The sequence below is a fragment of the Manis javanica genome, chromosome 4 (assembly GCF_040802235.1).
Source record: "Manis javanica isolate MJ-LG chromosome 4, MJ_LKY, whole genome shotgun sequence".
Taxonomy (NCBI): Eukaryota; Metazoa; Chordata; class Mammalia; order Pholidota; family Manidae; genus Manis; species Manis javanica.
The window spans coordinates 155,066,856-155,093,803 of record NC_133159.1 but is presented as its reverse complement, the minus strand read 5'-3'; the positions used below and the strand labels follow the sequence as shown (position 1 = coordinate 155,093,803).

At 43.7% G+C, this 26,948-nt stretch overlaps 1 protein-coding gene across 1 annotated transcript in view; it reads right to left on the bottom strand.

Annotated features, from left to right (window-relative positions):
• Nucleotides 1-26,948, bottom strand: part of CA10 (carbonic anhydrase 10) — a 462,952-nt gene that overhangs the window by 22,218 nt on the left and 413,786 nt on the right. The window contains exon 5 of the mRNA XM_036999163.2: nt 785-880. Within this exon, the coding sequence (XP_036855058.1) occupies nt 785-880 (96 nt within the window). The remainder of the gene's footprint in view (nt 1-784; nt 881-26,948) is intronic.

Sequence of the window (26,948 nt, the reverse complement as noted above, 5' to 3'; positions counted from 1 at the left end):
GATTTCCCAAGGGGCTGGCAGAGTGACCACCAACTTTTGGAATGGCCACATGTTGCTTTTCTTCCTCTTTTTTTCCAACTGGAAAGACAATTTCTTTTAAGTTTGCATGCCTATTTCACTCCACATCTTTCAAAATGTTAAAGGTGATTATTTCTCAATAATTGCTTGGTTGGGGATTTGTTGTTGACTGTGAGGGAGATGTGGAGCCTCCCTAGAAGGTCACCAAGTCAGCGTTAGTGGTCTTTGCTTCATTTCCCCCTGGGACTCCGAAGATGGAGAGGAAGAAGGAGATGGGGAGGTGAGAGCAGAGCGTTTGTGGGGAAGCTGGAGGGAGCTGGTCAGTTCAGTGCCCTCAGGGGAGCGCATCTCACACTGCCCCTCTATCTCTTTTTTCCAAGGAGCAGCTGACGGACAGGATTTTAATTCTGTGGGGTGCATCAGTGAGCCACCCCTTCCCTTCTGTTGCATCCTCCCGATTCTTCTGCATAAGGTGAAACTGGAAGCCTGCCCCTAGATATGGCACCATTTTCTTTTCTAGGACAGAAGCAGCCTGAATCTCCAGGCGCTGATGCTCTGAAATGGAGCCCATAGTTTTTGCATCTCACTGAAAAGGATTCCATTTCTCACAAACCTCATGGATATAAAGGTCACCACCCTCAGCTTTTCCTGGGCATGAACAGCACCACTTTTGTTATTTCTAAGGTCCAACAGGGTCTGCAAACTGATAATGCAATTGGGGTGGGAATCTCAAGAAGAAAAGAATGAAGGAAGGCAAGACACTTACTTTTATAAATATAGAAACTACCACCAATCCGTTTGGGCTCTTTGCAGCTTCTGTGACATTTGTATATAACTCATGGTTATAGTGGATGAGTTGTACCTGGCAGGAGGGAAAAACAGTCATAAGAACAACAATCTAGGATTTAAAGGTGTGAAGTACAGCATCTCTGCCCTACATAAGGGTAAACTATAGAGTATATTGCAGGACAGTTGGAAAGATAACCTTATAATTGAAAGGATTTCAGGGAGACATGTGTGTGTATATAAAATGCAAGGACATACACACATATACAAAAATACCCATACATATTTTCAAATATTTTCTGGTAACAATCATGCCTTTAATAAGCTCAGTGCCCATCTGGTTCTGGCTCTATCTCAGGATATTTCCCCTAAAGCGTATGTAAAGTGTATTTCCCTTAGTAGGAGCGGAACTGACTTTCCGGGGAAGACGTGCTCTCCTGGCTGCACCAACAGCTGCCACGGGCACTGAGTAACTCTTCCTCATGGCCTCGGGCGAGCAGGGAATTGTGAGGTCCTGAGTCAGCCCAGTGACTCTGAGAGGACACTGGCCAGCCTGCAAGATGCAGCAGTGCTGATGGAGAGAGAGCCGATGGCTTAGGCCCCCGTGCACAGCCTGCCCAGGCCATCAGACTGTGCAGGACCCAACTTCCTCCTTGTTTCATGAAGATCAGCAATCTGCTTGTTGAGCTCTTATGCAACAGGCAATGTGGGAGTCCTGGACCTGGGCTCCAGTAAACTAGCTTTTCCTCCTGTTACTTACTTTATTTGAAAACTCTTTTTAAAAAATTTGTGAAACATAGCTTACAGATATGTTCAAACTAATGCGCCACCGATTTTGAGCCATGTGACTAAGTTATTCCACCTCACTGAGACTTGATTGCTTCCTCTGAAAAGTGGATATGATTATTTCCCTTGAAAGTCATCGCAGGCAGTGGTTTTAAAATAGATTGTTTTTAACAGTATGGAAGTACAATTTTTGTAAGAAACTAAAAGAGAAGTAAGAAAAATTGATAGTTTTCCCCCCACCTCTCTTTAATCCCAGCTCAAGCAATTTAACCATTAATGCTTTGTATATATCCTCCAAATATTTATCTATGCTTGTAAATCACATAAACATATAGATATAGGGTTTAAAAAACAATGGATGGATACATTTCTAGAAAAATGCAACTTAACAAGATTGAATTAACAAAAATAGAAATCTGCACAGATGTGTACAAATAAGGAGATTGAAGTAATGGTCAAAAATATCCCAACAAAAAAACTCCTGGATTAGATGGCTTTTTGGTTGAATTCTACCAATCATTCAAAGAAGAAATCATACCAGTCCTTAAACTCTTCCCAAAAATAAGAACAAGAGAGAGTATTTCCAAACTCATTTTATGAGGCCAGCATTATTCTGCTATCAAAGCTTATACCTCAAGAAAAGAGAACTAGAGGCCAATATATCCTTAGTGAACATAAATGGAAAAATCTTCAATAAAATATTAGGAAACAAAATTCAACAGCACCGTTACAAGGATTATACACCATGACCAAATAGTATTTATTCCTGGAATGCAAGGATGGTTGAACATATGCAAATCAATCAGTATGATACACCACATTAACAGAATGAAAGGTAAAACCACATGGCCATCTCAATAGATTCAAAAGCATTTCACAAAATTCACCATCTATTCATGATAAAAGTTCTCCAAAACTAGTATAGCAGGAACTTACCTCAACATAATAAAGGCAATGTATGAAAAGCCCACAGCTAACAAACTTTTCCTCTCAGATCTAGTACAAAGCATGGATGCCCACTCTTGCCTCTTCTACTTAGCATTATACTGGAAGTCCTAGGCAGAGCAAGTAGGTAAGAAAAAGAAATAAAAGGCATCTAACTCAGAAAGGAAGAAGTAAACCTGTCTGCAGATGAAATGACCACATATGTAGAACATGCTAAAGACTCAACCACAACAAAAAACTGTTAGCTTTTTATTTGACTAATTATTCACTAATAAATGAATTCAGTGAAGTTGCAGGGTACAAATCTGGTAGACAAAAACTGGCGGCATTTCTATGTATTAACAATGAACTATCCAAAAAAGAAATTAAGAAAGCAATGCCATTTACAAAGCATCAAAAAAATGAAATACTTAGGAAAAAGCTTAATCAAAGAAATGAAGGACTTGTACACTGAAAACTATAAAACATTGATGAAGGGAATTAACGACAAAGATAAGTAGAAGGACATCCTGCTTTCATGGGTTGGAAGAATCGATATTGTTAAAATGTCTATACTAGTAAAAGTGATATACAGATTCAATATGATCACTATTGAAATTCCAGTGGCATGCTTACAGAAATAGAAAGAACAATCCTAAAATTTATATGGAACCACAGAAGACTCCAAATAGTCTAAACGATCTTGGGCAAGAAGAACAAAGCTGTAGGCATCACATTTCCTGGTTCCAAAATATATTTAAAAGCTACAGTAATCAAAATAGTATAGTACTGGCACAAAAACACATGCATAGACCAATGAACAGAATAGAAAGCCCAGAAATAAATCCACACACTTACGGTCAACTGATCTTCAACAAAGGTGCCAAGAACACACAATGGGGAAAGGATAGTTTTTTTAAGAAATGATGCTGGGAAAACTGGATATCCCCTACAGAAGAATGAAATTGGACTCTTATCTTATACCATATACAAAAATCAATTCACATGGATTGAAAAATTTAGGTAAGTCCTAAAACTGTAAAACTATTAGAAGAAAACATAGGGGAAAAGTCTCTTGACAATGGTCTTGGCAACAATTTTTTGGTAAGGACTCCGAAACCCACCCGCAATGAAAACAAAAATAGACCAGTGGGATTGTAACAAATTAAAAAGCTTCTGCACAGCAAAGAAAACAACCAAAACAGTGAAAAGGCAACCTACAGAATGAGAGAAAATATTTGCAGAAAGTATCTGTTAAGAGGTTAGTATCCAAATATATAGGGAACTCATACAACTCAATAGCAAAAAACAAACAAGTAATCTGATGGGCAAAGGACTTATTGACATTTCTCAAAAGAAGACATACAAATGGCCCACAGGTACAAAAAAGGTGCTCAACATCATCAATAATTAGGGAAATGCAAACCCAAATTGCAAAGACATATTACCTCAAATTGGTAATATGAATGGCTGTTATCAAAAAGACAAGAGAGAGCAAGAACTGGCAGGGGTGAGAAAAGGAAATCCTGGTATACTGTTGGTGGGAATGTAAACTGGAAAGTCATTATGGAAAACAGTATGGAAGTTGATCAAGAAATTAAAAAATAAAATTACAATAAGATCCAGAAATCCCATTCTTGGTGTATGTCTAAAGAAAATGAAATCTGTTAATCTAGAGATATCTGCATTCCCATGTTGAGTGAAGCACTATTCACAACAGCTAAGATATGGGAACAACCTAAGTTTCCACTGATGGATGAATGAATAAAGAAAATGTGGGATACATATTCAGTCATAAAAATGAAGGAAATCCTGCTATTTGTGACAACATGGATGAAACAAAAGGACATATGCTAAGTGAAATAAACCAGAAACAGGAAGATAAATACTGTATGACCTAATTTATATGTTGAACCTAAAATAATCAAACTCATAGAATGGAGTTGTTAGGGGTTGAATCAGGGAAATGACAGGTACAAAATTTCAGTTATGCAAGATGAATAGATCCTGGAGCTCTAATATACAGCATGCTGATGACAGTAAACTATACTGTATTGCATACTTGAAATTTGTTAAGAGTAAAAGTCTTAAATTAAGCCTTTTTAACACACACACACATAAAATAGTAACTATATGATGATGGATATATTATTTAGCTTGATTGTGGTGATCTTTTAAAAATGTGTATGTATATATATATGTATATATGTATATAAATATCAAGTTGTAGATCATAAATATACATAGTATTTACATGTCAAGAGAATTACAGTAAAGTTGTTAAAAAATAAAAAATAAAAAAAAGATGGAATAATTTAGAATTATGATTCTGAATTTCATTTTTCAAATTTAAAAACAGTCTGTGTCTATCTTTCTAAGTCAACATGTATAGGCCTCCCTATATTTGTCCTAATAGTTGTAGAGTTCTCCATTGCTTGAATGCCCCAAAACATATTTAACCATCATTTCACTAGGTTTCAGGTTGTTTCCATCTTTCTGTCTTTTGTAAAGAATGCCCAGCATGGACCTTCCTATGACACGTTAGCACATTCCACAGGCTGATTTGAGAATCTAATAAGATAATACACATAAAGTAATGTGTGACTCTGAAAGTATAAGAGAGTATTTATTATTACCAATATCCTGTGCTGCATTTAAAAAAAAGGTGCAGTTTCAGAAGTTGAGATCAAAAAAGGGTGCTTTGATATTTGAAACAAATCTCCTCTGACACAGTGACTTGCAACCATCCCATGCACCCTGATCACCTGGGAGCTTTTAATACCCACCTATGTCTGCTCCAGCCATTCTGATTTTTGACTTGGGATGGGAATAGGTCACTGGTATTTGTTAAAAGCTCTCCTGCTAGAGGGCAGCTAGACAACCAGAGCAACATAATCAATGAGCATCAATATCCCATCCGTGCCCACTTAGATGGATGGTGTCTTGGATCCGAGCACACTCTCAACATCTTGAGTCAATAGAGCTTCTCATGGAGGGAGCACATGTTATTGCTGCTCTTGAAATATCCTATTTGCTTATTGCTTTTTCACTTCTTGTGAATTTTGCCAATGGTGGCAGATGGTCATACAGCAGCTGCTCTGCTATCAGAAGGGCACCAGCAGGCAGGGGCTGGTGAATGTGCTCTGCCTGCGCAGGACTCAGGCTAGGCAGGTTTATCAGGCCTATGCTCATTAGGTCCCTCCCTCCCTCCTGCCCACACACACTGCCAGAGCTTTCTGCAGGGGGCTTTTTCTGTTGCCATGTGGAAGAACCAGGAGCGGTGGGGGACCTGCCACACCTCCCTTCACTGTTGAGTAAGCTTCTTAATGAGAATCAAAACATGTCTTGCCATCTGCTAACATCTTCCAGCCAGGTAACCTACAAAATCACCTGGGGATGTGCCAGTGCTTCAGAGCAGGCCTTGAAATTTCAGCATGTTCTGAGAACTAGGCTTTGGAGAGCAGGGAAGTGGAAGGCAACCCAGTGGAGCACTCTTCTCTCCAACTTACAAGACTAAAAAATGCGGTAAGAAGTCTCCTGGGCCACGGGGTGCCTCACAGGGTGGGACTCTGCAGGGGCCGGGACTTTGTGAAAGGGACAGGAAAGTACACGGGTGAGGCTGTGCTCTGCTCTAACCTTGGGTTGACACATTTGGAATTCTGATCTGATGTCTTGTCTCTTCTTTATGCCAAAGTAAGTTGGCTAGGATTCTAACATCATGAGCTTTGGTTTTCATTAGGAGTTGTTGAAGGATTGCCTCTTGTATTAGCTTGAACAATACAAAATTGACTTTTTGATATGCAAAAATTTTATAGAGTTACCAAAAACTAAAAATAAAGCTAATTTGAATACAGCAAAGTCTCCCCCACCCCCGACACAAATTTATGTTAAACAGCCGTAGTAGTCAATTGCTTTGGTGGTCAATGCGTGGTGCAGGGAAGAGCAAGCAGCCACAGCATCTGGGAGCTTGTTAGAAATGCAGGATCTTGAGCCCTGCCCGAGTCCTTCTGAATGAAGATTTGCATTTTGACAAATCCCCAGTGATCTGAATGCACATGAAAGTTTGAGAACTGGTTTATCCGATACTGTTGGCTGGTTAGCAGAGCCCCATTTTGCCACTGTTCACCCCTTTTCCAGTTCAGTTTGGTTGGGATAACGGGTACATGCATGTTGGAAGATAGGCAGAGTCTAGATCATAGCAGGTGTAGCATATGAACTACGGAAGGGTTTTAAGCAGCGGATGAGATGGTCAGCACGGACAATGAGAGGGCAGATTAGAGCAAGGAGAGACTGGACATGGGGAGCATGTAATTTCAAGTGTTGCCTGTTCAGGCAGAGAATGTTCCATAGGACTTTGCATTTTAAAGAATGTGCATGTGTGTGTGGTGAGGGGGCACCAAGCAATCCCCCAGGCTCCAGAACAGTCAGAAGGACCAGAAGACCCCAGGAGGCAGCTTAGCCCTGGCCAGGCTTCTCCTTCCCACCTGTCAGAACACAATTTTGACATCAAAGGGAGAGAGAACGATGCTTGGAGGCTGCGCCAGTCCACTCACCAACAGCAGGGCTTAACTGAGAAGAAGTACTGCTTCCCCTCCACCTGCCTTCTGGGTCTTTTCAGTGGCAATTCAGTTTCTGCAACCATTGTCTTTGTTCTTCCCCAGCCAGCAGAGTGGTGCCAATCCAATACCCACTGACCACCATGTGCATGGGTGTGGGTGGCTGTGGGGCAGGAGGGTCTTCTGCTTGTCCAGCCATTAATTTGGGTTTGAGGAGCAGCCATGTGCCGATCATCATATCCCATTAGGAAGAGAGTATCAGATTGGCAGCTGGGTTCAGAAAGGGATGCCTATGCATTACTTCTTGCCAGTTATAAGTAGTATTTTAAAACCCAAATACTACAATGTCAGAATTTTGAATAACTTGGATCAGTGCTAAGCTGTAGTTGAACTGAGCCTTGACTCTGGGGGCTTAGTCAAGGTAATCAGAGTGTCTGACATGAAATAGTTGGGCAATAAGTGAATGTCTGACCTGAGCAAGTATGCAAGGGAACAAAGGCTGCAGGCGGGATGTTAAAACTGCTTACAAGAGCAAACGCTTTGGGGGCTAATGATGACAAGCTAATTAAACACCAAGTTTAGCTATTCATTAAAAAGATGCCCTGAGGGCTTCTGCTAGCCTAGTTGGAATTCTCGTATGATGGTGCTCAACCTGGATTACTGGAAATTATAATCTTGACTTTTTATTAATTTAGTTGGGTGTCCTCCTACAGAAGTTTTCTGGAAACAAAATACTGAGAAACAGCTGTCTTAGAGGAAGAAATAAGACACCATTATTCTCTTCCTGATGCTCAGATGTGGTGGACACCATGATCCAGCATATTCTCTGTACTTAAATCCTCTGTGACCTGATGTGATTCTTTATTGTGTGGAATTCATTTGTTCAAAAAATCTTTGAGGGCCAACAAGACTGATAAAGTCCTTGTCCTCCTAGAGATAATTTCAAATAGTAGCAAGAGATTTGGAGGAAACAAGCAAGATTTTGGCTTGCAAAGTGAATGTCAGTGCAAAAAATGGTAGGAGGCCTGGGAATGGGAACAATGTTGGGTAGTACACTTGGTGAGGGTCTTTCTGCAGATATTACATCTGAGCTGCTGAGGAAAAGGAGATAGGCATGGGAGGTGCACTGTTGGGCAGAGAGTACAGCCAGTGCAAAGAGCCTGGGGTAGGGACAAGGGCTGAGTATGGTTGGCACAGGGGAAAGTGGCTTAAGTTGGGAGCTGCTCATGAAGGGCCTCATAAACCATGGTAAGTAGCATTGATTCTATTCCAAGTGCAACAAGAAGGCACTGATTGTGAGGAAGAAATCAACTGATCTGATGTGTGTATTTGAAAGATCCTTCTGGCTGCTTTCAGAGGGCAAAGTAGAAGCAGAGAAGGCTTGGACTACCTTTCTTTATGTTATAGCTCAGCTCTGGCCTCATATTTTCTCCAAGACATCTTGCATGCATCACTCCATTGAACATCAAATGCATCTCCTCTCTGCTCCATGGCACTCCAGGGGCAAGTTAAAATATTTTACAACCATAGTAGCATGTGTACTGAGTCATTAGAACAGATATAGACCCACAGACAACTGGTAGAGTGACATGGGTGCTGAACATTATTGTTGATGCTAGTCATCATCACCATTTATTGATAACATCACCCACTTTGGGGGGCACTTCTTTGTGCCAGAGACAATACCAGCAGTAACATCAATTCATTTAATTCTCACAAAATTCCATGAGTTAGCACCGTTATTTCCATTTGAGTCATGAGGGTACTGGACCACAGAGAGATTATTTGCTCAAGGAAGTGGTCAGAATTGGGATTATGCCTAGTTCCTATGACTATAAAGTTCACACGCATGTACCATCTATTTTGAAATTATTCTCTCTGTGTCTGTCTCTACTTTTGAATAAACATCTCAAGGGTTGGGATATCTATCATCACATCCCTGGTCCTTGTCATGGGATTTGGCTTGGAGGAGACGTTGGCAAGTATTTGCTGAATGAATCCAGTTCTGCATCTCAGAGAGTCTTCATCCTGGAAAGGACCCTAGAGAAAACCCAGACTACTGACTTCCTTTGGAATGGAAGAAACTGAAATCAGAGATGGGCTATATCTTGCCTGAGATTACACAGTCACTGTTCATACATCTGTCTGTTCAACAAGTGTTTATTGAGCAACTATTAAATGGGGGAGAGTGGTGTGAGTTGAAGTCAAACAGGGATCTGGGATCAGACCATGGAGAGCCTGGCAGGCAAAGCTAGGGGCTCTGGATTCTATTCTAAGGGTGATGAAGAATTGTGGTTATACCTAGATTTCTCTTTGGACTGAAGGCAAAGCTTCTTCTGTGCCTGTAATGGAGGTGAAAAGCCTGACACGCATTGATCTTTGGTGACAAGTCACTCAGCTCTTGAGCTAATAGATAAATACTCATCTTTACTAAGTGAGCAGACCTACTGCAAGCAAGCTTCCAAGTCAACAGCAGGCTATCCTCGCTATCGATTAGACCCCGAGCAACCCATGGTGTAAAGGTCTCAAACGGCGTTTGCACTGTGCAGCAGTGAGTAGACTCACCCGTGCACGCCAGCTGCTTGCTCACCCCTCAGGCCTGGGCAGAGCAGCCAGCTGTGTTCTCAGCCTGGTGTATACACCTTAGTTCGTCTTTCTCAGCATGATGCTCCATTAGCAAAAGCCCCTTACTGAACTCAGGAAAGAACAACCTGGTAACGGAAGACCACACACAGCCTCTGGAGTGATAACACCACTCCTTTCGTTACGCCCGCCAAATGCCTCAGTGGCTTCTCATCGCCTTTGTGACAAAGATCCAAATATGAGCACAAGCCTTGTGTGGTCCCTGACTTTTCCAACCACATCTCCTTTCGTTCTTTGTGCTCTGGCCACAGTGATATTCTTTCCATCTCTCTTATATACCTTGCTTCCACCTTCCCTAAAGCCTGTGTATATACTGTTCTTTCTGCTTAGAACACCCTTCCCTTCCCTCTTGCCTGACTCTTATTATGAACTCCTTTAGAGCTGAGCTCAAAGGTCACATCTTGTGAGAAATCCTCATAACCCACTCTCACACATGCTGTGCTTTTCCTCTTTAAAACACAAATATTTCAGCATTTATTTATTAGGTGATTGATTAATGCCCATCACTTTCCCTAGACTTGAAGCTTCATGCAGGCAAGGGTCTGTATCTGATTGGTCTTTGGGATGTCCTCAATGCCCAACTCATACCTAGTACAGTACCTGACACAGGAGCAAGGTAGAAATAATTGTTAAATGAAAGAATGAAGCCACATAGGCTGGTGATAACACAATAAAATGTGGTAACTTGAGGGATAGGGAGGGCAAGGCTAATGGCTGACAGGGTGAAGGGACAGCCTAAATCCTAAAGAGTATCTCTAACGGGAATCCAGAAACGAAACATCACACTGGGCGATGTGGATTCCAAAGTCTGGCTTTGCCCCTGGGCACCTTTGGGCAAGGAGGCCTCTCATCTATAAATAGGGTAATAATACTAACTACTTTTTAGAGCTTTGATGATGATTTTATTAGGCAGAATGTGTAACGCATTTAGCCCAGGGCCTGGTATCTAGTAAGCACTTGACAACTAACTCTTATTGTTGCTGTTACCCTACGATTATACAAGTAATCAATAATAGAGCCTTTAGCTCCTGCAGAAAGAGGGGTTAGGTGTGCACAGGCCCCTCTTCTGGTCCTCGCTTAGTCTGTTCTCCCAAGAAACTTGAACAAGGTTATTACTTATTCACAACCTGGACCATGTTCCAATTTATTTCGTCCCATTCGGACAGCTGTGGAGCAACCTGTGTTCCAGGCACTGGATGAGGTGAGAGCTTTTAAAGAGAAATGAATCCTCAGTGGCTTATACTATAATTCAGAGGTCAGCACACTTTTTCTGTAGAGAGTCAGATGATAAATATACTCAGCTACGTGGGCTAGATGGTCTCTGTCATAACTATTCAATTCTGCTTTTGCATGAAAACAGCCATAGACAAAATATTGAAGAAAGGCATCTCTGGGTTCCAATAAAACTCTGTTTACAAAAATAGGAGGCAGGCTGTAGTTTGCTAACCCTGCTGGTTCAAATTTGAGAGAGGAATAAAAAAACCTCAGGGGTAGTCATTTTCCAGTAAGTGATCTGTAGAGGTAGGAAGAGGATACATGTTGAAAGAATCTAAGTATTAACTTCTCCCTTCCCCTTTAATGATAATGATTACCTTCGCCAAACTTCTATAGCCCTTTAAACTTTTCAAGGTGTATTCAGCTCAAGTGAGTTTAATTGCAGTCAATCAATGCACAGCCCCAAGTGCCCATCTTATGCCAGAACCCAGGAGTTCAGAGATGAATGCTCTATGTTCCACAACCCTTGAGGAGCTCACCCATATTACCCCATTGGTTCCTGAAATAGGCAAAGGCTGAAACGGAGGCACAGGGAGGTTAAGCAATTCTTCTGAAGTCACACAGTGACCCTGGTCCACTTTGCTCAAGTGTACAAATATTTTCTTTCCACAAGAAAGCACAGAAAGAAGGGAAGGTGTTTCACATTTGAGGGGAGATCGCATTTCAGAGGCTGTTGCTGGAACAACAATTAAAAGCTAGAACTTATTTATAGAAAGTCATTAACAAGTTTGCCTTTCAGTGTAAGAGCATACACAGTCTGCGGAGAAGAACGCAGTTTGATATTTACCAACCAGAACATTCGCACCTGAAGGTTTGGCAGTTATCACAGGTCTGCCTGGCGACTGATGAGTTCCTGCATTTTAAGACATGGAATGCAATTATGGCTAAAAATAAAGAGAGGTACCTATAATTTCATGGACTGAAGATCCCGAAATGTGGCCCAGCTCTCACATCAACCCATAAAACTAAAGTAAAATACAGTATTTTCATCCCAGAAAATGCAAAACTTGGGTGGTAAGCATGGTGTTTTTCACTGAGTTGTATGGCATTTTGAACAAGTGTAGGCTTGTGATACACTGAGAGCAGGATGATGTTGGAAAAGGTATCGCCTTGAGCCTAGTCAGATGCCTCTTCTGTCTGAGTAGCCTTAGCTGGTTGCTCAGCCCCTCCGTGCCTTAGTTTCTTCATCAGTAGCATGGGGGTGCATCTAAGGATCATCTGCCCGGGAGGTATTTACACAAAATATTTCCCACTAGGCAAGTGTGATCAAACAAACAAACCAGGGAACATATACAGGTAAAATGTGTAAAAGGCAGTCATCAAAGTTTCCTTCCTTTTCCTTCTTTGATGCAAAGATTGGACATACTTCCCTTCTGAATATTTTCTGGACTTGAAATTTGTTGTCACAAAACAAACTGCATGCCAAGAATCTTCTAGAGACTTCTGTCCTCTGGGGCACATATTTCTAAATCAAGAACCACTGAGTTGGGTTGTTCCCTGTTGCTTTTGTTTTTCTTTTTCCCCTGGAACATTGTGAAACAGCCACTTCTAGCAGTCACTCTTCCAATTCCTCATGAAAGCAGCTGCTGAAAGCCAGGGCAGGATGGCCTCCTGTAATGAGGTCCAGGTGCCCCTGGGAGTGACTTCTAGGCAGTGGCTGCTACCTGCCAGGACTTAGAGGTGAGTCTGCTGGTGCTTTGCAGACCTCGGCTGGTTTTAATTAATGCTCTGCTCGCTGGCATCCTGCAACCAGGCTTCCTTGCTCCTGTCCTTCCCATCACTCACCTATTTCATGCCTATACTGCCATTACCTCAAATGCATCCCAGCAGAGGGCACAGATGATCATTCACTGGCTCTGGAGTCAAATGTCCTGGGAACAAGTCCTGAGTTATTCAGTCTCTTTGAGCCTCCATTTCTTCCCATGCAAAAAATGTGAGCAACACAACCATTCCAAGAGTAGTTGGGATGATTAAATGAGCTAAACCGTGTGAATGAACTGAAGTGTATAGATGAGATAAAGCAGGCCTTGGATACAGTGCCTGGCACAAAGCAAGCACTCATTTAATGCATGTTGTGATTATTACGATTAGAAATGTCTGGCTGCTGGGGCTCAGAAACAGGAAAGGGGAGGCCCAGGAGAATGATGTGACTAGTGAAGTTCCATAGTTAACTGCAGAGCCAGGCCATGAACACTTCCAGACCGCATTTCTTGAGGACATTTTGGTATCTTTACCTTATTGTCAGCTGACTGTTAAGAAGGCTCTGCCAGTGTTTTCCTTCTGTGGTTCCCATTATGGAAGTAGTACTGTATTCAACATGTTGTTGCAGACCGTCTAGGCACTGCCTCTCCCAGCCTCACTGTCATCCTTGGAGAAGAGCCTGTCCCCTCGGTGAAGACTACTATTGTGGTAGGGGCAGGTGATTTTTGTTAAATGTTTATTGAATGAGTAATTCCAGAGTCCACATATGTAACATTACTGAAGGCTCACTTTGATCTAATTATTGTGGAGAACTAATGTTATATAGTTCCTTTGATTAAGCCAAGAATCATTTTCCTACTTCTGCTATCCACAAGAACTTCTACCCACAGAAGAGCCTTGGTTGAGATGGGTTTCTAAGTAGGTCCCCAAGACTTTTAAAGGGAAAATAGGCCCGTGTTTCTTGTAATCATATATGCAAGATGCCTAAATGAATATTAGGCATGGAAAACAATGTTATGTTAAAAATTATTTTTTATTTTTTAGTGTGTATATTTTTAATATTTTATTTTGTATTTTTATTTTGTTACAATTAAGTTGGGGTCATAGCAGGAATCAAGAGTAAGGAGATATTGGAAAAAAAATCTTCCAGTGTAATTTAGGTGAATGAAGTAGGGAAACAAGACCTGAACATTTCACTAAAGACTACCTACATTTAAGTCACATCTATACTGTGGATAAAATGAAGGTTCCTGTGGCCAGGATTCTCATCTGGCCCTGGCTGGCTAGCTCACTGCACAGGTGTGGGCAATACATCGTTATTGACTCTATATAAAGGGCCCTGCCCAGTGCTCTGGGTGACATGGTGGCAGGGCTGCAAGGCTGTAGGAGAGCAGAGCAGAGGCTGGAGTGGTGGCAGCACTGAAGACAAAGACTGGGATGGTTGTACAGGCAGAGAGGCCCAGAGGTGGAGACCGACTTGCTGCATGCAGACTCGCTCTGAGTGGACAAGATTTTAGTGACTGACCTGCCACTGTGGGAATAAAGTTGGGTATAACCCTTTTACCCCAAGAATGTTCTACTGTCATTTCTTCAGTCACATTGAATCCATAGTGAACTTGCCTGGGGCTGAAACCCATCGGCAAGACAAATACCAAGTTAACAGCCTTTTAGTGGAATTACTTCTATTTGAATTACTTTTATGTTGAAGCTGAAGAACATGGCTTCAACAGTTGGCTCTTCAGACATCACTGACGCGATAGCTAACTCTTGCATCTCTTAGATGCAGGAGACACTCTTAATAAAGTACCTCTGTTTTATTTTCCTAGTTAAAATGACTTCAGCCTTAAACTGTCCTTAAAAATACAAAACTAAACAAGAATCCAATGCTTTGACCTGAGGCCCAGGATATCTTTTCATGAAGTCTGATTTCTGAAAGTGAACAGGAAGGCAGCCTCCAAATGACCACGTGATAATTTGGGCCAAAGCACGTCCACGGGCGACTGACAGAGCCTGTTCTCTGTGGCTGGAGGCGGGAACCCGTAGTGCGCAGTGGAACCGAGAGCAAAATGTGCATAACACTTCAGGGGACCAAGATGTAAAGGTTCCATCCTCTTATAGCTGTTTGTAAATATTTAGGGCCTCACCAGTGTAGATATAATGAAACGGAAGAGAAATGTCATTTGTTAACAGCCAGGGGCATTAACGGGTGCCCTGCAGCCCAAGGGCCTGACTGAGAAAGCTTCTCTTAGTGATACTTCACAGTCAGTCCTGGGATTAGCCAACCTCAAATCACAGAGAAACAAAGTAGAAACCAAACTCCCCACAGAGGCAGCTGAGCGGTACTAGCTTGAGTGAGGGCCTTAGCACCTCAGGTGCTAGTACTCAGACGCCGAGCCCTAGTCTTTACTCGCTTTGTGACTGCAGGTGACCCCCTAATGTTTTTCTGTCTCGGTTTTCTGATCTCTAAGAAGAAACTGACCACTTGTGCTTTTCTAGGCTTTTGGGACAGGTTTGAAAAGGTAATGGATATACAAATGAATATACATCGGTTTTGTTTTCAGCATGTAGCCAATGCCTGGCATATTCTAAATGCTTAAAAACCTGAATGAGCAAATGCATATATGAACATCTTTTATAAACTGTAATGCAATATGTGTAAAATGAAATATATATTTTTCCTGAAACCTGGAATACTCAATCTTTTCAGAGCTACACTGAGTAATAATTCCTACAGGTATCCCAGTGGGAGTAGCTGGGATGGGGAGTGAGGAGCTATTTAGATGACTTCTTTAGAAGAAAAAGAAAATAGCTCATCTGAAGAATAGTGAGACTCCTTGGTGGGCAGTAGCAGAGGCTAAATGAGGCGAATTACAGAGGCAGCACCTGTCACTCCAGGCGTCCAGAGGACCACAAAGGAACCAGCAGACCAAGAGGGACAGCCTTCATTTTCCTCAGATTCCAGCTCTACAAACAAGTAATTCTATCAAGACTTTTATGACATTGTTATTCAGGCATGTCTGCTTTTTGCAGGGGTGTAAACACTTACCATGGAGGAAGGAAAGATTACATCTTCACAAGTGCTGCCAAAGCCCCTGGATTCAGGTGGTCAAACAAACCCAAACAAAACAAAATAAACTTCAGGAGTCACCTTCACTGAGCACGCTCTTAACTGTCATATTAGTGGAGACTGAAGCATGAGATCTATCAGATTAAGAGAGGAGGGTTTTCTCTCCTCTTGCAAATCAAGCTGTTGAACAATTTGGATAAAGCGTTCATAAAACCTGGCTTGATTTTGTACACATTAATTGCATAAAGTGTGATGCTTAATAACTAGAAATACTTTCATAGCCATTTAGTATACATAAACACCATCCATGGTGGAGGGACTCTGGGGATGAGGAGTAGAAAGTGCCCCGAGCTGACAGGCAAGGGGACTCGGTTATAAGGACAGTTCTGCCGCTCTGTAGATGGGTGAGTTCTGTTCCCTTTCAGACCTCAAGGTCTGCATCTGGAAAACATGGAGATTTCAAGGACAGGGTTTTGTGATTCTTCTAAGAAATGAATGCACATTGGTGGGAGGTATTAAGTAGTTGCCTCTGGTTTCCATCAAAGTCAATAGAATTACATTGCACTGAAACCAAATATTTAAATGAAAGTTCAGTAGACAGCATGTTTAAGCATGGGGTTGCAAATGGTATGGCTAGAGGGGCTAAGCATGTTGCACAGATGAGAAAAGGCGCTAATTAGAGACCACAGTCAAAGAATACCTGTGTGTAGATCAGGAACAGTCTCTGGCCTCTTGGCTGCCCGTTGGTGACCTCTGGTTTCTCCACTTGATAGTGTTTAGGCCAAACCAAATCAAACCCGAACAAAACAAAATACCCCAAACCTGAGAACTGACTTCCACACCTTCATTCATTTATTCTTTCAATAAACACTTCTTTGTGCCTCCCAGGCACCAGGCACTGTGCTGGGCATGAGGTGATAAAGAAGGAAGATCTTAGAGGCAGAAGGAAGCACACATGCAAAGGCCCTGTGGCATCATGGAAGCATGTGTAAGCAGAAAAGGCCCAGGAGGTAAAGGGGATGAAGGCAAGATGACCTAGGAGATAAAGGTAGGGACTAAACCATACCCAGTCTTGGGGAAACTGGTAGGAATTTTGCCTTTATCCTAAGAAAAATGGAGAGTCATGAAAAGTTTTAAGATGAAGGACAGGGTATATGTGGAGGGGTAGGGTTACAGATTACTCAACCAAAACAATGGAAGGAAGTCTAAAACTATAGAGACTCTTCACTAGAGCACATTTTCTCACTATGGTGTCTGATTCTTCCAGGATTGACATGGTCAACAGCCTGCCAACTTTCCCCTATTCGCGCCCTTCCAGAATCTGCTCAGGTTTTCAGTGAACCAGACTTTCCAAAGCCTGGAATCATCATCCACATTCAATAACATACCTCACATCATGGTGCTTGGCAAGTTAAAAGTAATTTGGATATCTGCCTAAACATTTAATCATTTAATCATTTAATCAAACAATTTTTCTTTAAGAAAAGAAAATTAAGAGAACAACTTATCCATCCAGATTACAGGGAACGGGAGACCCTCAATCTGGCATCTGAAAAATCAGGAAACATATTCAGGAAGATAACAAAAGATGAGTAATGAGGGCAAAACAACTTTTGGCAAATACAGAAAAGTATTAGCTCATTTCAAGAAATAAGATACAGGTCATCTAATATTGGAAAATAAATGGCAAAAAAATCTCAAGAAAGCCCCAACACTTACAGGGATAAGTACAAAAACAATAATTCAGGAACTGATTTGAACTATGCCGGGATAGCCATGCTGTTCCTGGGCTATTGCTGTAATTTAAAATAAAGCCAAATGCCAGAGGATGATGGGATCTGTTCTGGGGGCTCTTATATGCCATTTGGGAGACAGGGAACTACAGAGACACACCACACTGAAGAAGGCAGGGGTTATGAATGTCAATGAATGGGCTCACTGGTCAAGTTAATGCAGTCTTAGAATGTGGCCCTCCGTCTGCTTCCTGGGTGGTGTTTTATAATCAAGGAGCTGTGGACACTTGGGTCCTGACAAGTCTTTATTGTGTGTGGTTGTTCGATGCATCGCAGGACCTTTAGAACCTTTGTTCCTTGCTCTACCCCCCATGCCTGTAGGATCTCCACCCCTCACGGTGACAATCCCAAAGGCCTTACATACCTTTCAAACAACCCCTCCAGGACAAACAACTGGAGTGTGTGTGGGGGGAGTGGACTGACTGTACTGCCCAGACTGAGGGGCATGGCTGGGAAATTCAGTTTCCTTGTCTGTAGGTTGGAGGTCACGAGGGGCTCTCAGGTCACACATCTGTGCTCTGTGTCATCATGAGGGCCCTTCCTGCTGCACCCGGGGGTGGTCTGATGGGCATGCAATGCCAATTCTTTGCAGGATACAGCTAGTTGCTTTCTCTCCCGTGGATTTTGGTGTATAGAAGGGTCCTTTGATCTTGTTGCAGAAGGGTGAATCTGGGCTGACAGTGGGGAAACTGAGACAGAGGAAGGGAAGGCTGACTTACCCTCACTGTATGACAGGGGAGCCCAGATGGTGCCCTTGGCCCACGATCCCAAAATATACTCTTGGAGGGAAACAGAGACAGCATTTTGCTGACAGCATTCGGGAACAGGCATGTGGGCAGTTTATATTAAGACTTCAGCAACCATTCCAAGAGTATCTGTGTGCTTATGAGAGCACTGTGGCTTTACTTGGAAACCGCTGGGCCTGATCTCTCTGGGGCAGATGGTATTTCATTCCTTCCCTCTTATCTGCTGTAAGCCAGGCCCAGGCATTCAGCAAAGGTGTGGCCCAACATCATCGCTCCACCTGGGACCTCTGTTGTTTGCCAGGGCACCGGTTGTTTCCGGAAGGACTGGGTCAGTCAGAGGAAGGTCTTGGTCCCTTGTGCAGCCAGAGTCTGGGGCTCTGACCCCCAAGGATGCGTGGGGCCGGTGCAGGTCGCCTCCACAGAGAGGTAACCAGGACCTGCAGCAGGGGTGGTGATCCCACCTTGGAAATCCAGGCTGAGCCTCAAGCAGTTCGCAGTCCAGGGAGGGAGAAAACCAGCTTGTACATGGAGAGCTTTATCATTTACACAGCATCCTCATGTCTGTTTCCTCACCTGGCCTGTGCAACAGCCCTGCTGTGAGCTAGGCCACAAAACCTTGGAATCTACTTTCAAACAGGAGAAGCTGAGGACCCACAGTCACTTGCTGAGAAGTGGTAGATTCTAGACTTGAATCCAGGTCTCTTATTTTCCAACACAGCTTATTTCTCATCTCCGGACTTTTGTTCAAGCTGCTTCTTTCATCTGGTGGACGCTCCCTCCTTTTAGCCACCATACTATTTTGCCTGGTCTTCAACTAAAAAAAAATTAAAGGAGCTCCTGTATACTGAGAGCTTTCTGGGGAGCAGGGGGCAGCAGGGTCCTGCAGGCCTACAGGTATCATCTCCTTCCATGGTTGTAATAGATGTACTGGCAGGAATTGCTGTCCCCACTTACTGAGGACAGAGAGATTATGTATCCTGCTTGAAGTCCCCCAGCTAGTAGAAGGCAGAGCCACGAGCCACACACCTCTGCTTCTCCAGGGTCAGTGTGATTGTTATACCTGCTTAGAGCCTCCCTGAGGGAACCCCTGGGACACCAATTCGTGTGTGAACCTGGGGAAGTCATCTTTCCCTTGCTGGACCCTCGCTGAGGGTTGGAACGATTTCTGAGCTCTGTGACTAGCCCAGCCATTCTATGGCATTACACGTACTGTCCATACTCCCCCCAAGTCTCTGTGGCTCATATCCACAGTGAGTAACATCTCCACCACCAGGACTGCATGTGATGGAGCCTGGAGTATGAATCAGGACTGTGCTGGTCTGTTCCCACATATTTCCTCATTTCATCTTCATGCATGAAAACCTAGTCATTACCTCTAATTTACAGATAAGGAAACCAAGGCATAGAGAGTCCTCTGCAAAGGCTGGTGGAGCTGGACTGAGCACATATAAGTCCCACCAGGCTGGACTCCTTGGGCCCGCCTCCTACCCCATCTCCTCCCTCAATAGCTAAAAATAAGTTTCCCAAGGGCTGGCTGCTTTCTGAGGGGAGCTGCAGTGAGATTTGGAGGAGAGGAGGCCTGGCAGGAAACCTCCAAGGGTCCGAGGTTAGGCCATTCCAAGCCATGCCCTTAGACTTGCCAAGGGACAGAGACTCTCAGCTCCGTCCTGGGCTGACACAAAACACACACCTCTCTTGCTAGTCATTCTGAGTTGAAAAGGCTTGTGGCTTTAAGGCCTGTCAAACGGTGTGGGTGCTAGAAAGGGCCATTCTTTGCTCTCTTGGCCCTTGGTTGGACACCTGGGTAAAGCACAGAAGAACAAACGCAGACCCCCTCTCCACCCTGGAGTTTTGCGTTCACTCTCCTTCTTTGGCGTTTGGCAAGAGGATGCCTGAAGACCAGATGGCGAGTGCAGGGCTGCCCAAGGCAATCCCACATGGCCGCCCCGGTGGGGCTGTGCCGGCTCACTGAGTCCAGGCGGGGGTCCTCCTGCGCGGTCACAGGAATCTGAAACAGCAAATTGGCCTATCTTGAGCCACATTTGGGATCCCGCCACCTGAACTTCCTTCCAGATCTGCTCCTCCCGCACCCCCTCTAACAACGCCACATTGACCCAGCACAGCATTCACAAACTTGACCGCTGAGGAAGACTGTTGTCTCCTGCATGCCTGGGAGCCTATTAGGCTCGGAGCCCTACGGATTTCAGTAATATTTCTAATAGTTTTTGCAACTGTCCGCATCCTCTGTATTCCCAGTGCCACTACTTCAGTTCATGGCCTCTCCTAGTTCTACCTGGATTATTTCATAACTTCCTAACTGGCCTTGCTGTTTGCAACCTCATGCCCCTGTGACACAGTCTCTGCACAGCAGTCATTGTGATGACTTTCTGTCTAAACATTTCACTCCTCTGCATGGGAACCCTTCTGTGGGACCTCACTCTCCTTTGGGAAACATGCAGGCTCTTTTGCATGGCCTGAACTCCAGCTCCACCTTTCGCTTATCTGCCACATCAGACATACCAGTCACGCTAAGCCGCGGCAGCTTCCTGGAGAGACCCAGCTGTTTGCACATCTGTATCTCTGAATATGTCATTCCCTCCACCTGAAATGTTCTTCACTCCTGTGTTTATCTGGCAGTCTCTTACTCATCCTTCAAAACCCTCCTCAGGCTTCCCCCTTCCAGTGAGAAATGCTCATGTGTGCCTCTGTGCCCCCATCATCCCGACAACCTTTACCAATGCACATGGCAATCATTGTTCATAGGCACAGCTCCCCAGGAGAGTGAAAGCTGCTAGAGGGAAGGTCTGTGGCTTATAGGAATCATTTCCTCAGAGTCTAGCATGACCCATGTTGCATCACTGGCAGTAAATACACTTTGTTGATAGGGATGGTTTTCCTGAATCGATCAAGCCAATTCCTCTCAAAAAGTACAACTACCACAGGGGGAAAAAAATCATATTCTTACTTAGGAAAAACATTACTTGACATGCCTCAGAACTGCAAACCCCTTAAACAAGCACTTCATTGTTCCAGCAGTCCCTTTTTCTATTTTATTGTGTGACTGTGGTCTGGATAAGTTGCCTGAGTTTTATTCATTCTCCAAACTCCGATCATTATCTTAGGGGGTGGGGTGGGATGAAACAACAAAAAATATATTGCAGCTCTTTTCTTTCCCAGAGACATAGAGCAACCTCTGAAGAAGTATTAATATTGGGAAAGATGCTATTATCTGTATTTTATTAATTAATCCATACATCTACCTGTCATTCTTTCTCTTCTATGGCCTTCCTCACAGCGGTGGTGCAACTTCTGCTGTTGGTAAATTGGCACAATAAATCTGGTGGGACCACCTCTATTTCTAGCAGTTCACTTAACATTTTATCACACGGCTGTGGTCTCAGGTTTGAAGTCAGTTAAAAAGATTAATACCATTTAATACCACCCAGAAGGAAGATGCCAGAAATCTGTTTAAGGTCTCGTTATTCATGTCCTCATTTCCTTTGTGTGTGTATTGTGATAAGCACAACCATCCTTTAAAGGCTGCTGCTAATAACTACTTAAAATGATTAAGGTAACTAGTTATTTCCTGTAAGAAAATTGCTCTGCTGTCATTAACATGGAATTAAAACGGCTCCTGTTTCATCTTCAGCACACAGCCTTTTGCACCCCCCCCCCCACCCAGCTGCTTTAAATAAACAGAGAGCCGTCTCAAGGAGGCTGCGTGCTCCTTCATAAAAGATGAGCTCTGAAGGGGCAAGGCGGCAGGAGAGCCCAGCTTTGCAGGCCACATGGCTATGGAGGCGGCTGCTGGCAGGGAATACCTGGCTTATTCTGGGCTGAAAGCACATCCGCCTGACCTGCCATGGGGTTTGCAGGAGTATAATTGACATAATTAGCATAACGGTCATTATTCCTGTGTGGCCTGAGCCGGGTGAATGGGATGAGTGACTCTTTAAATCTCCCAATTCTCTGGACCAGTGGTTCTAAAATATTCTTTAACCCAGACACATTCATGACATTTTCATGTAATATACCCTCTGATGGGAATACACTGCTTTAGAGAAAGACCCACAGATATTTTGTAGGGACACAGAGCACTACAATCACTTGTAGCTGCCCTCACTAGGAATGGTGGTCAGTAGTGGCTGGTTATTGGAGTCTCAGCACAAAGCAGACTGACCAATGCTACTTGGAGTCTATGAATGTGTGCATACATGGCTTTTGAACACCTACTTTCAGTTCTTCTGGGGATATATGTAGAAGTGAGATTGCTGGGTCATATGGTAATTGTATGTTTAACTTTTTGAGGAACCACCAAAATGTTTTCCTACATTTTAAAATCGTGTACTTACATGTGCCAGGCCCTCAGTAAATGAGTCACCAGTGCCTTGGGACAATAAACATCAGGAGACAGGAGGAGAGCCCCAGGGCTGAGGGAGCCCAGCAGTCTGGCGGGACCTGTCCCGGCTGTCTTGCTCATCCACTCACTCTGTCCCTCTCCCCTACCTTACCCGTCTGCGGTGACCATCTGCATCCAGCATGGGCATCACCTGGGAGCTTGTTAGAAATGCAGAACCCAGGGCCCCCTTCCAGACCTACTGCATCAGCATCGCAGGGGCCAGGGCCAGGAATTCGACCTTAAGTTTGAGAAGCTCTGAAATAGACGTAGGTGCAGCCTGACAGTCACCCTCTTTCCTCTCACATTCGAATACTTATGAGAGAGTGACTGACAGAGATACTGGGTGTAGGACATTTCTGAGTTTGCTCCAATTTGTAGGAAAGAAATCATATGCAGCACTCCTCGGCATGAGCAAACTGTGTGCAGCCTGCTTCACTTACAGTAACGGTGCCAGACCATCCTGGGCAGTCCTGCATGGAGAGTCACCTTAGCCCCATGTCATGTCAGTGACTCTCAACTGATCCCTGCAGAAATAATCCAGCATCTCCTTGGTAATTCCTGAGACTGTGCCCTTTGTTGGTGCTCCTGCCAACCTATAAGTGTGATGACTGGTCCACAGTGGAGTAAACTGCCTTGGATTAACTCTCTGTGACTTTCTGGCAGCCTAGGGCAGCCTTGACATGTGGCATTTCCTGCTTGTGTTAAGCCCTTCACATTTCTGTTGCTTAAGAAGTGGCAGTGTAGTTGTGTGTTGAAAGACACACATTTTGTTGTCAGAGAGACCAGGGTTCAAATCCTAATTCTGCTGCTTGAACTTGAATGTTGCTTTATTCTCCAAGTCTTTAGTATCCTGCCTGTAAAATGGGTTAATAATATCTATTACATGGAATAACATTTGTCCAATAAATAGTGGTTATTGTCATTACTAATCCTTGCTGATGATGTTTGTGGGAACCCTCCATGGTGCTTCTGTCCCCCACCTCTGCTCCCCTGCAACTTTTAATAATAATAATAAAAAGAAATGCATGGGAAGAGGAAGGCTGTTAAGGGTGGGTAGAGAGAGCAAGAGACACAGCTGTCATGGGTCCTTAAAGACTTCTCGGAGTACTCAGCCCTCTGCTCTCCTGTCTCTGGATGGTTTTTGTCCAAGTATACTTAATTGTAAACTCTTACACTCAGGGCTGGTAGGGGGTAAGTGCTCCATTAAAAAAATATAGGAAACCAGTTTGGCAGTTCCTCGAAAAGTTCAACATACAATTACCATATAACCCTGCAGTTCCATTCCTAGGTATATATCCACACGGGTGAAAATAGGTACTCAAACAATAACATATACATACTTATTCATAGCCACACTATTCACAATAGACGACGGTGAAAACAATAAATGTCCATCAAAGGACAAATAAACAAAATGTGGTGTACCCATACAATGGAATACCAGCCATCCATAAAAAGCAAAAAATACTGCTTGATACCTGCCACAACATGCTACAATGGGGACAGACCTCCAGAACATGCTGAGTGACAGAAGCCAGTCACAAAGGGTCACAGAGGGTACGATTCCAGTTATGTGAAATATTCCAAACGGATAACTCCAAAGACAGACAGCAGATTGGCGGCAGCCAGGGGAGGGAGGGAGAAGAGAATGGGGAGTAATTATTTAATTAGTATGGGTTGTTTTGAGGTGAGTGGGGAAAGTGTTTGGGAACAGATAAAGGTGGTGGTTGCCCAACACTGTCAAGGTATTAAGAGCCACGGAACAGTTCATTTTGAAGTAGTTAATTTAATGTTACTAAAATTAAAACACAAACATGTGTTTACATTTAAAGAACAATAAAAGATGAAAGGTAGAGTCTGAATGATTGATTCAGGTACTCCTCAAAGCACAACCATGTATAAAGCTCTTTTATTTCTGTTGCTTCTTGCTATAACTAAAAATCCCTCAGTTCACGTGGGGAACCCAAGAGGGATGACTGGCTCTCCGACCAGTGGGGGTGCTCATAAATTTGGCTTTGCTGGTCCAGAGATTTTGGGTAAAAATCAGGAACTATGAACGTCATTAAGAATCCAGCTGCTTGTAAGACAGGCTAATATCCAAGACAGGGACATAGGTATGGTTTAGTTTAGTCAGGAGAAAAAGTGCCATCAGAGAGACAGATTCAGGGGCATAAAATCGGTGGTTCTCCATTGAACTGTTTGGGGTGATATGAAGTCTCCTCCAAGGGGCGGTCTCTCTGTTTATCCTAATTAGCAAAGCCATAGGTACAGGAAGCCCACTCCTTCTCTAGTGGGTTAGACAGAAAATAGGAAACGAAGCCTCTGGGAGAGGCTAATCATAAGCGAGGGAAGGGAAAGAGGGAAAGGACGGCTTGTAGACTAAGAGGTATGTGTGGGTAGGTGAATTAAGCTTTCCCAATCCATTAATTCTTTCACTCTCAGAAATAATTGCATTCCTTTTTTGGTATGGGGTAAGGAATCAAAGACAGAGATGACAGCCAGTCTCCACCCTCAAAGAGTTTGCTATCTATTGAGGGATGAGGGGGAGACATGCACACCATTATTAAACAAACCACAGTAGGGCACGTCAGATTGAAATGTGCAGATGACTCCCATGGGGATCTTATGACACTGCAGACTGTGATTCATTATGTCTGGGGCAGGGCCTGAGGTTCTGTGTTTCTCAGGATTTCTCAAAGGACCGAAGTGAAATCCATGGTGCTGGTCTGAGGACCCCACTTAGCACAGCAAGGAGCTAGACTACGTAAACGTCAACCAGACAGGGGCAATATACAATAGATTCTGCAAACTCTGGCCTGTGGGCCACACAAGCCTTGCCTGTTCTGTATGGCTCACAAACTAAAGATGGTTCTATCTATCTAAATGAAAGAAAAAAAAGAGGAATGTTATTTCATGATGTCTGAAAATTATATAAAATACAAATTTTAGCATCTATAAATGTTTCATTGGATCACAGACACACCCATTCCATTCCTGTTATCTATGATTTTACTTTCTCACTGCAAAGGCAGAGGGTAGTTGCAGCTGAAATCATGTGGCCTGCAAAGCCTAAAATGCTTACTGTTTCTTTGTAGGAAAAGTTTGTCTCCCCTGGTGTAGAAAGCCGAGGGATTTCAGGAGCGGCGGGGAGACTGTATCCTGCAGGAGGAGGCAGGCTGCACTTATAGCAGAGCGGGCATCTGAGTGTGCTGACCAATGGGATGTAAACAGCAGCCTTTTGGGAAGTACAAAGGCTTGGAAGTGGGAAGTGACTGCAGATCTCAGTGTCAAAACCAGGAACAAACCAGGTCAGAGCCCGGACCGCCCACGTGGAAACTTCCTGAAAGGGAAAGAGAAATGGCCTGGCACAGAGAGACACGGTTCCTGGCTCTGGAAGGATGAGACCAGCTGGGCAAGTGTATGTGGAAGTATGTGTGCATCTGAGCCCATGAAGGCCTGGCACACGTTCATCAGTGTGAGTGGGGACGTGGGACGCAGTGGCTCCCCAAGTTAGGGAGTGACGCTGCCCCCGCCACCCTCCACTGGGAAGGCCGGGAGATGTGTCAGGGTGTTTTGGGTTGTCCCGATAATTGCGGAACAGCTACTGACATTTACTGTTCATGGTGCATGAATGCTGAAAGGCTGTGTGGCAGCGCTCAGAGGACTAGTGCTGGGCAACACTGAATGGTTTCTCCCAAATGCCAACAGTACCCTCTTTGACAAAGCCAGTGGGGGCTCTTTTGTGGTGCAGAGTAGCCATGGGATAAGCAATAAAAAGACCAGATGAAGGGAACATAACCTGCTTGGATACTGACGAATGGAGACCAGGCCGAAGACGATATTGATGATCATGCCTGGCAGTTAGACGGACAGGCTTCTATTTCCCCCCCAGATTCCAGGAGAGTCAGCATGCCAGTGTGTGTGAAACAAGGATGTACAAATCGAAAGTGAATCTATGTTCTAGGGGCATCTGTAGTGCCTATAAAAGATAAGATTTGGGTGGTGGGTGAAGGCCTAACTCTCCCATTTACCCACCACCACTCCTCCAGCCTTAATCTGCACAGTGGCTCCGTCCCTGTCTTTGGAGTCAGGAGGAACTGGGCATGATTTCAGCTTTGTCTTCCTAGCTGGTGATTCTGGGTGAGTTATTCAAATTTTCTCAACCTTAGTTTCCTGACCTGTTAAATGGGTGTCGTGAAAGATTTTTGTAAGGGTTGATGAAGAGAATCTGTGGGGCAGGCTTAGCACATTATT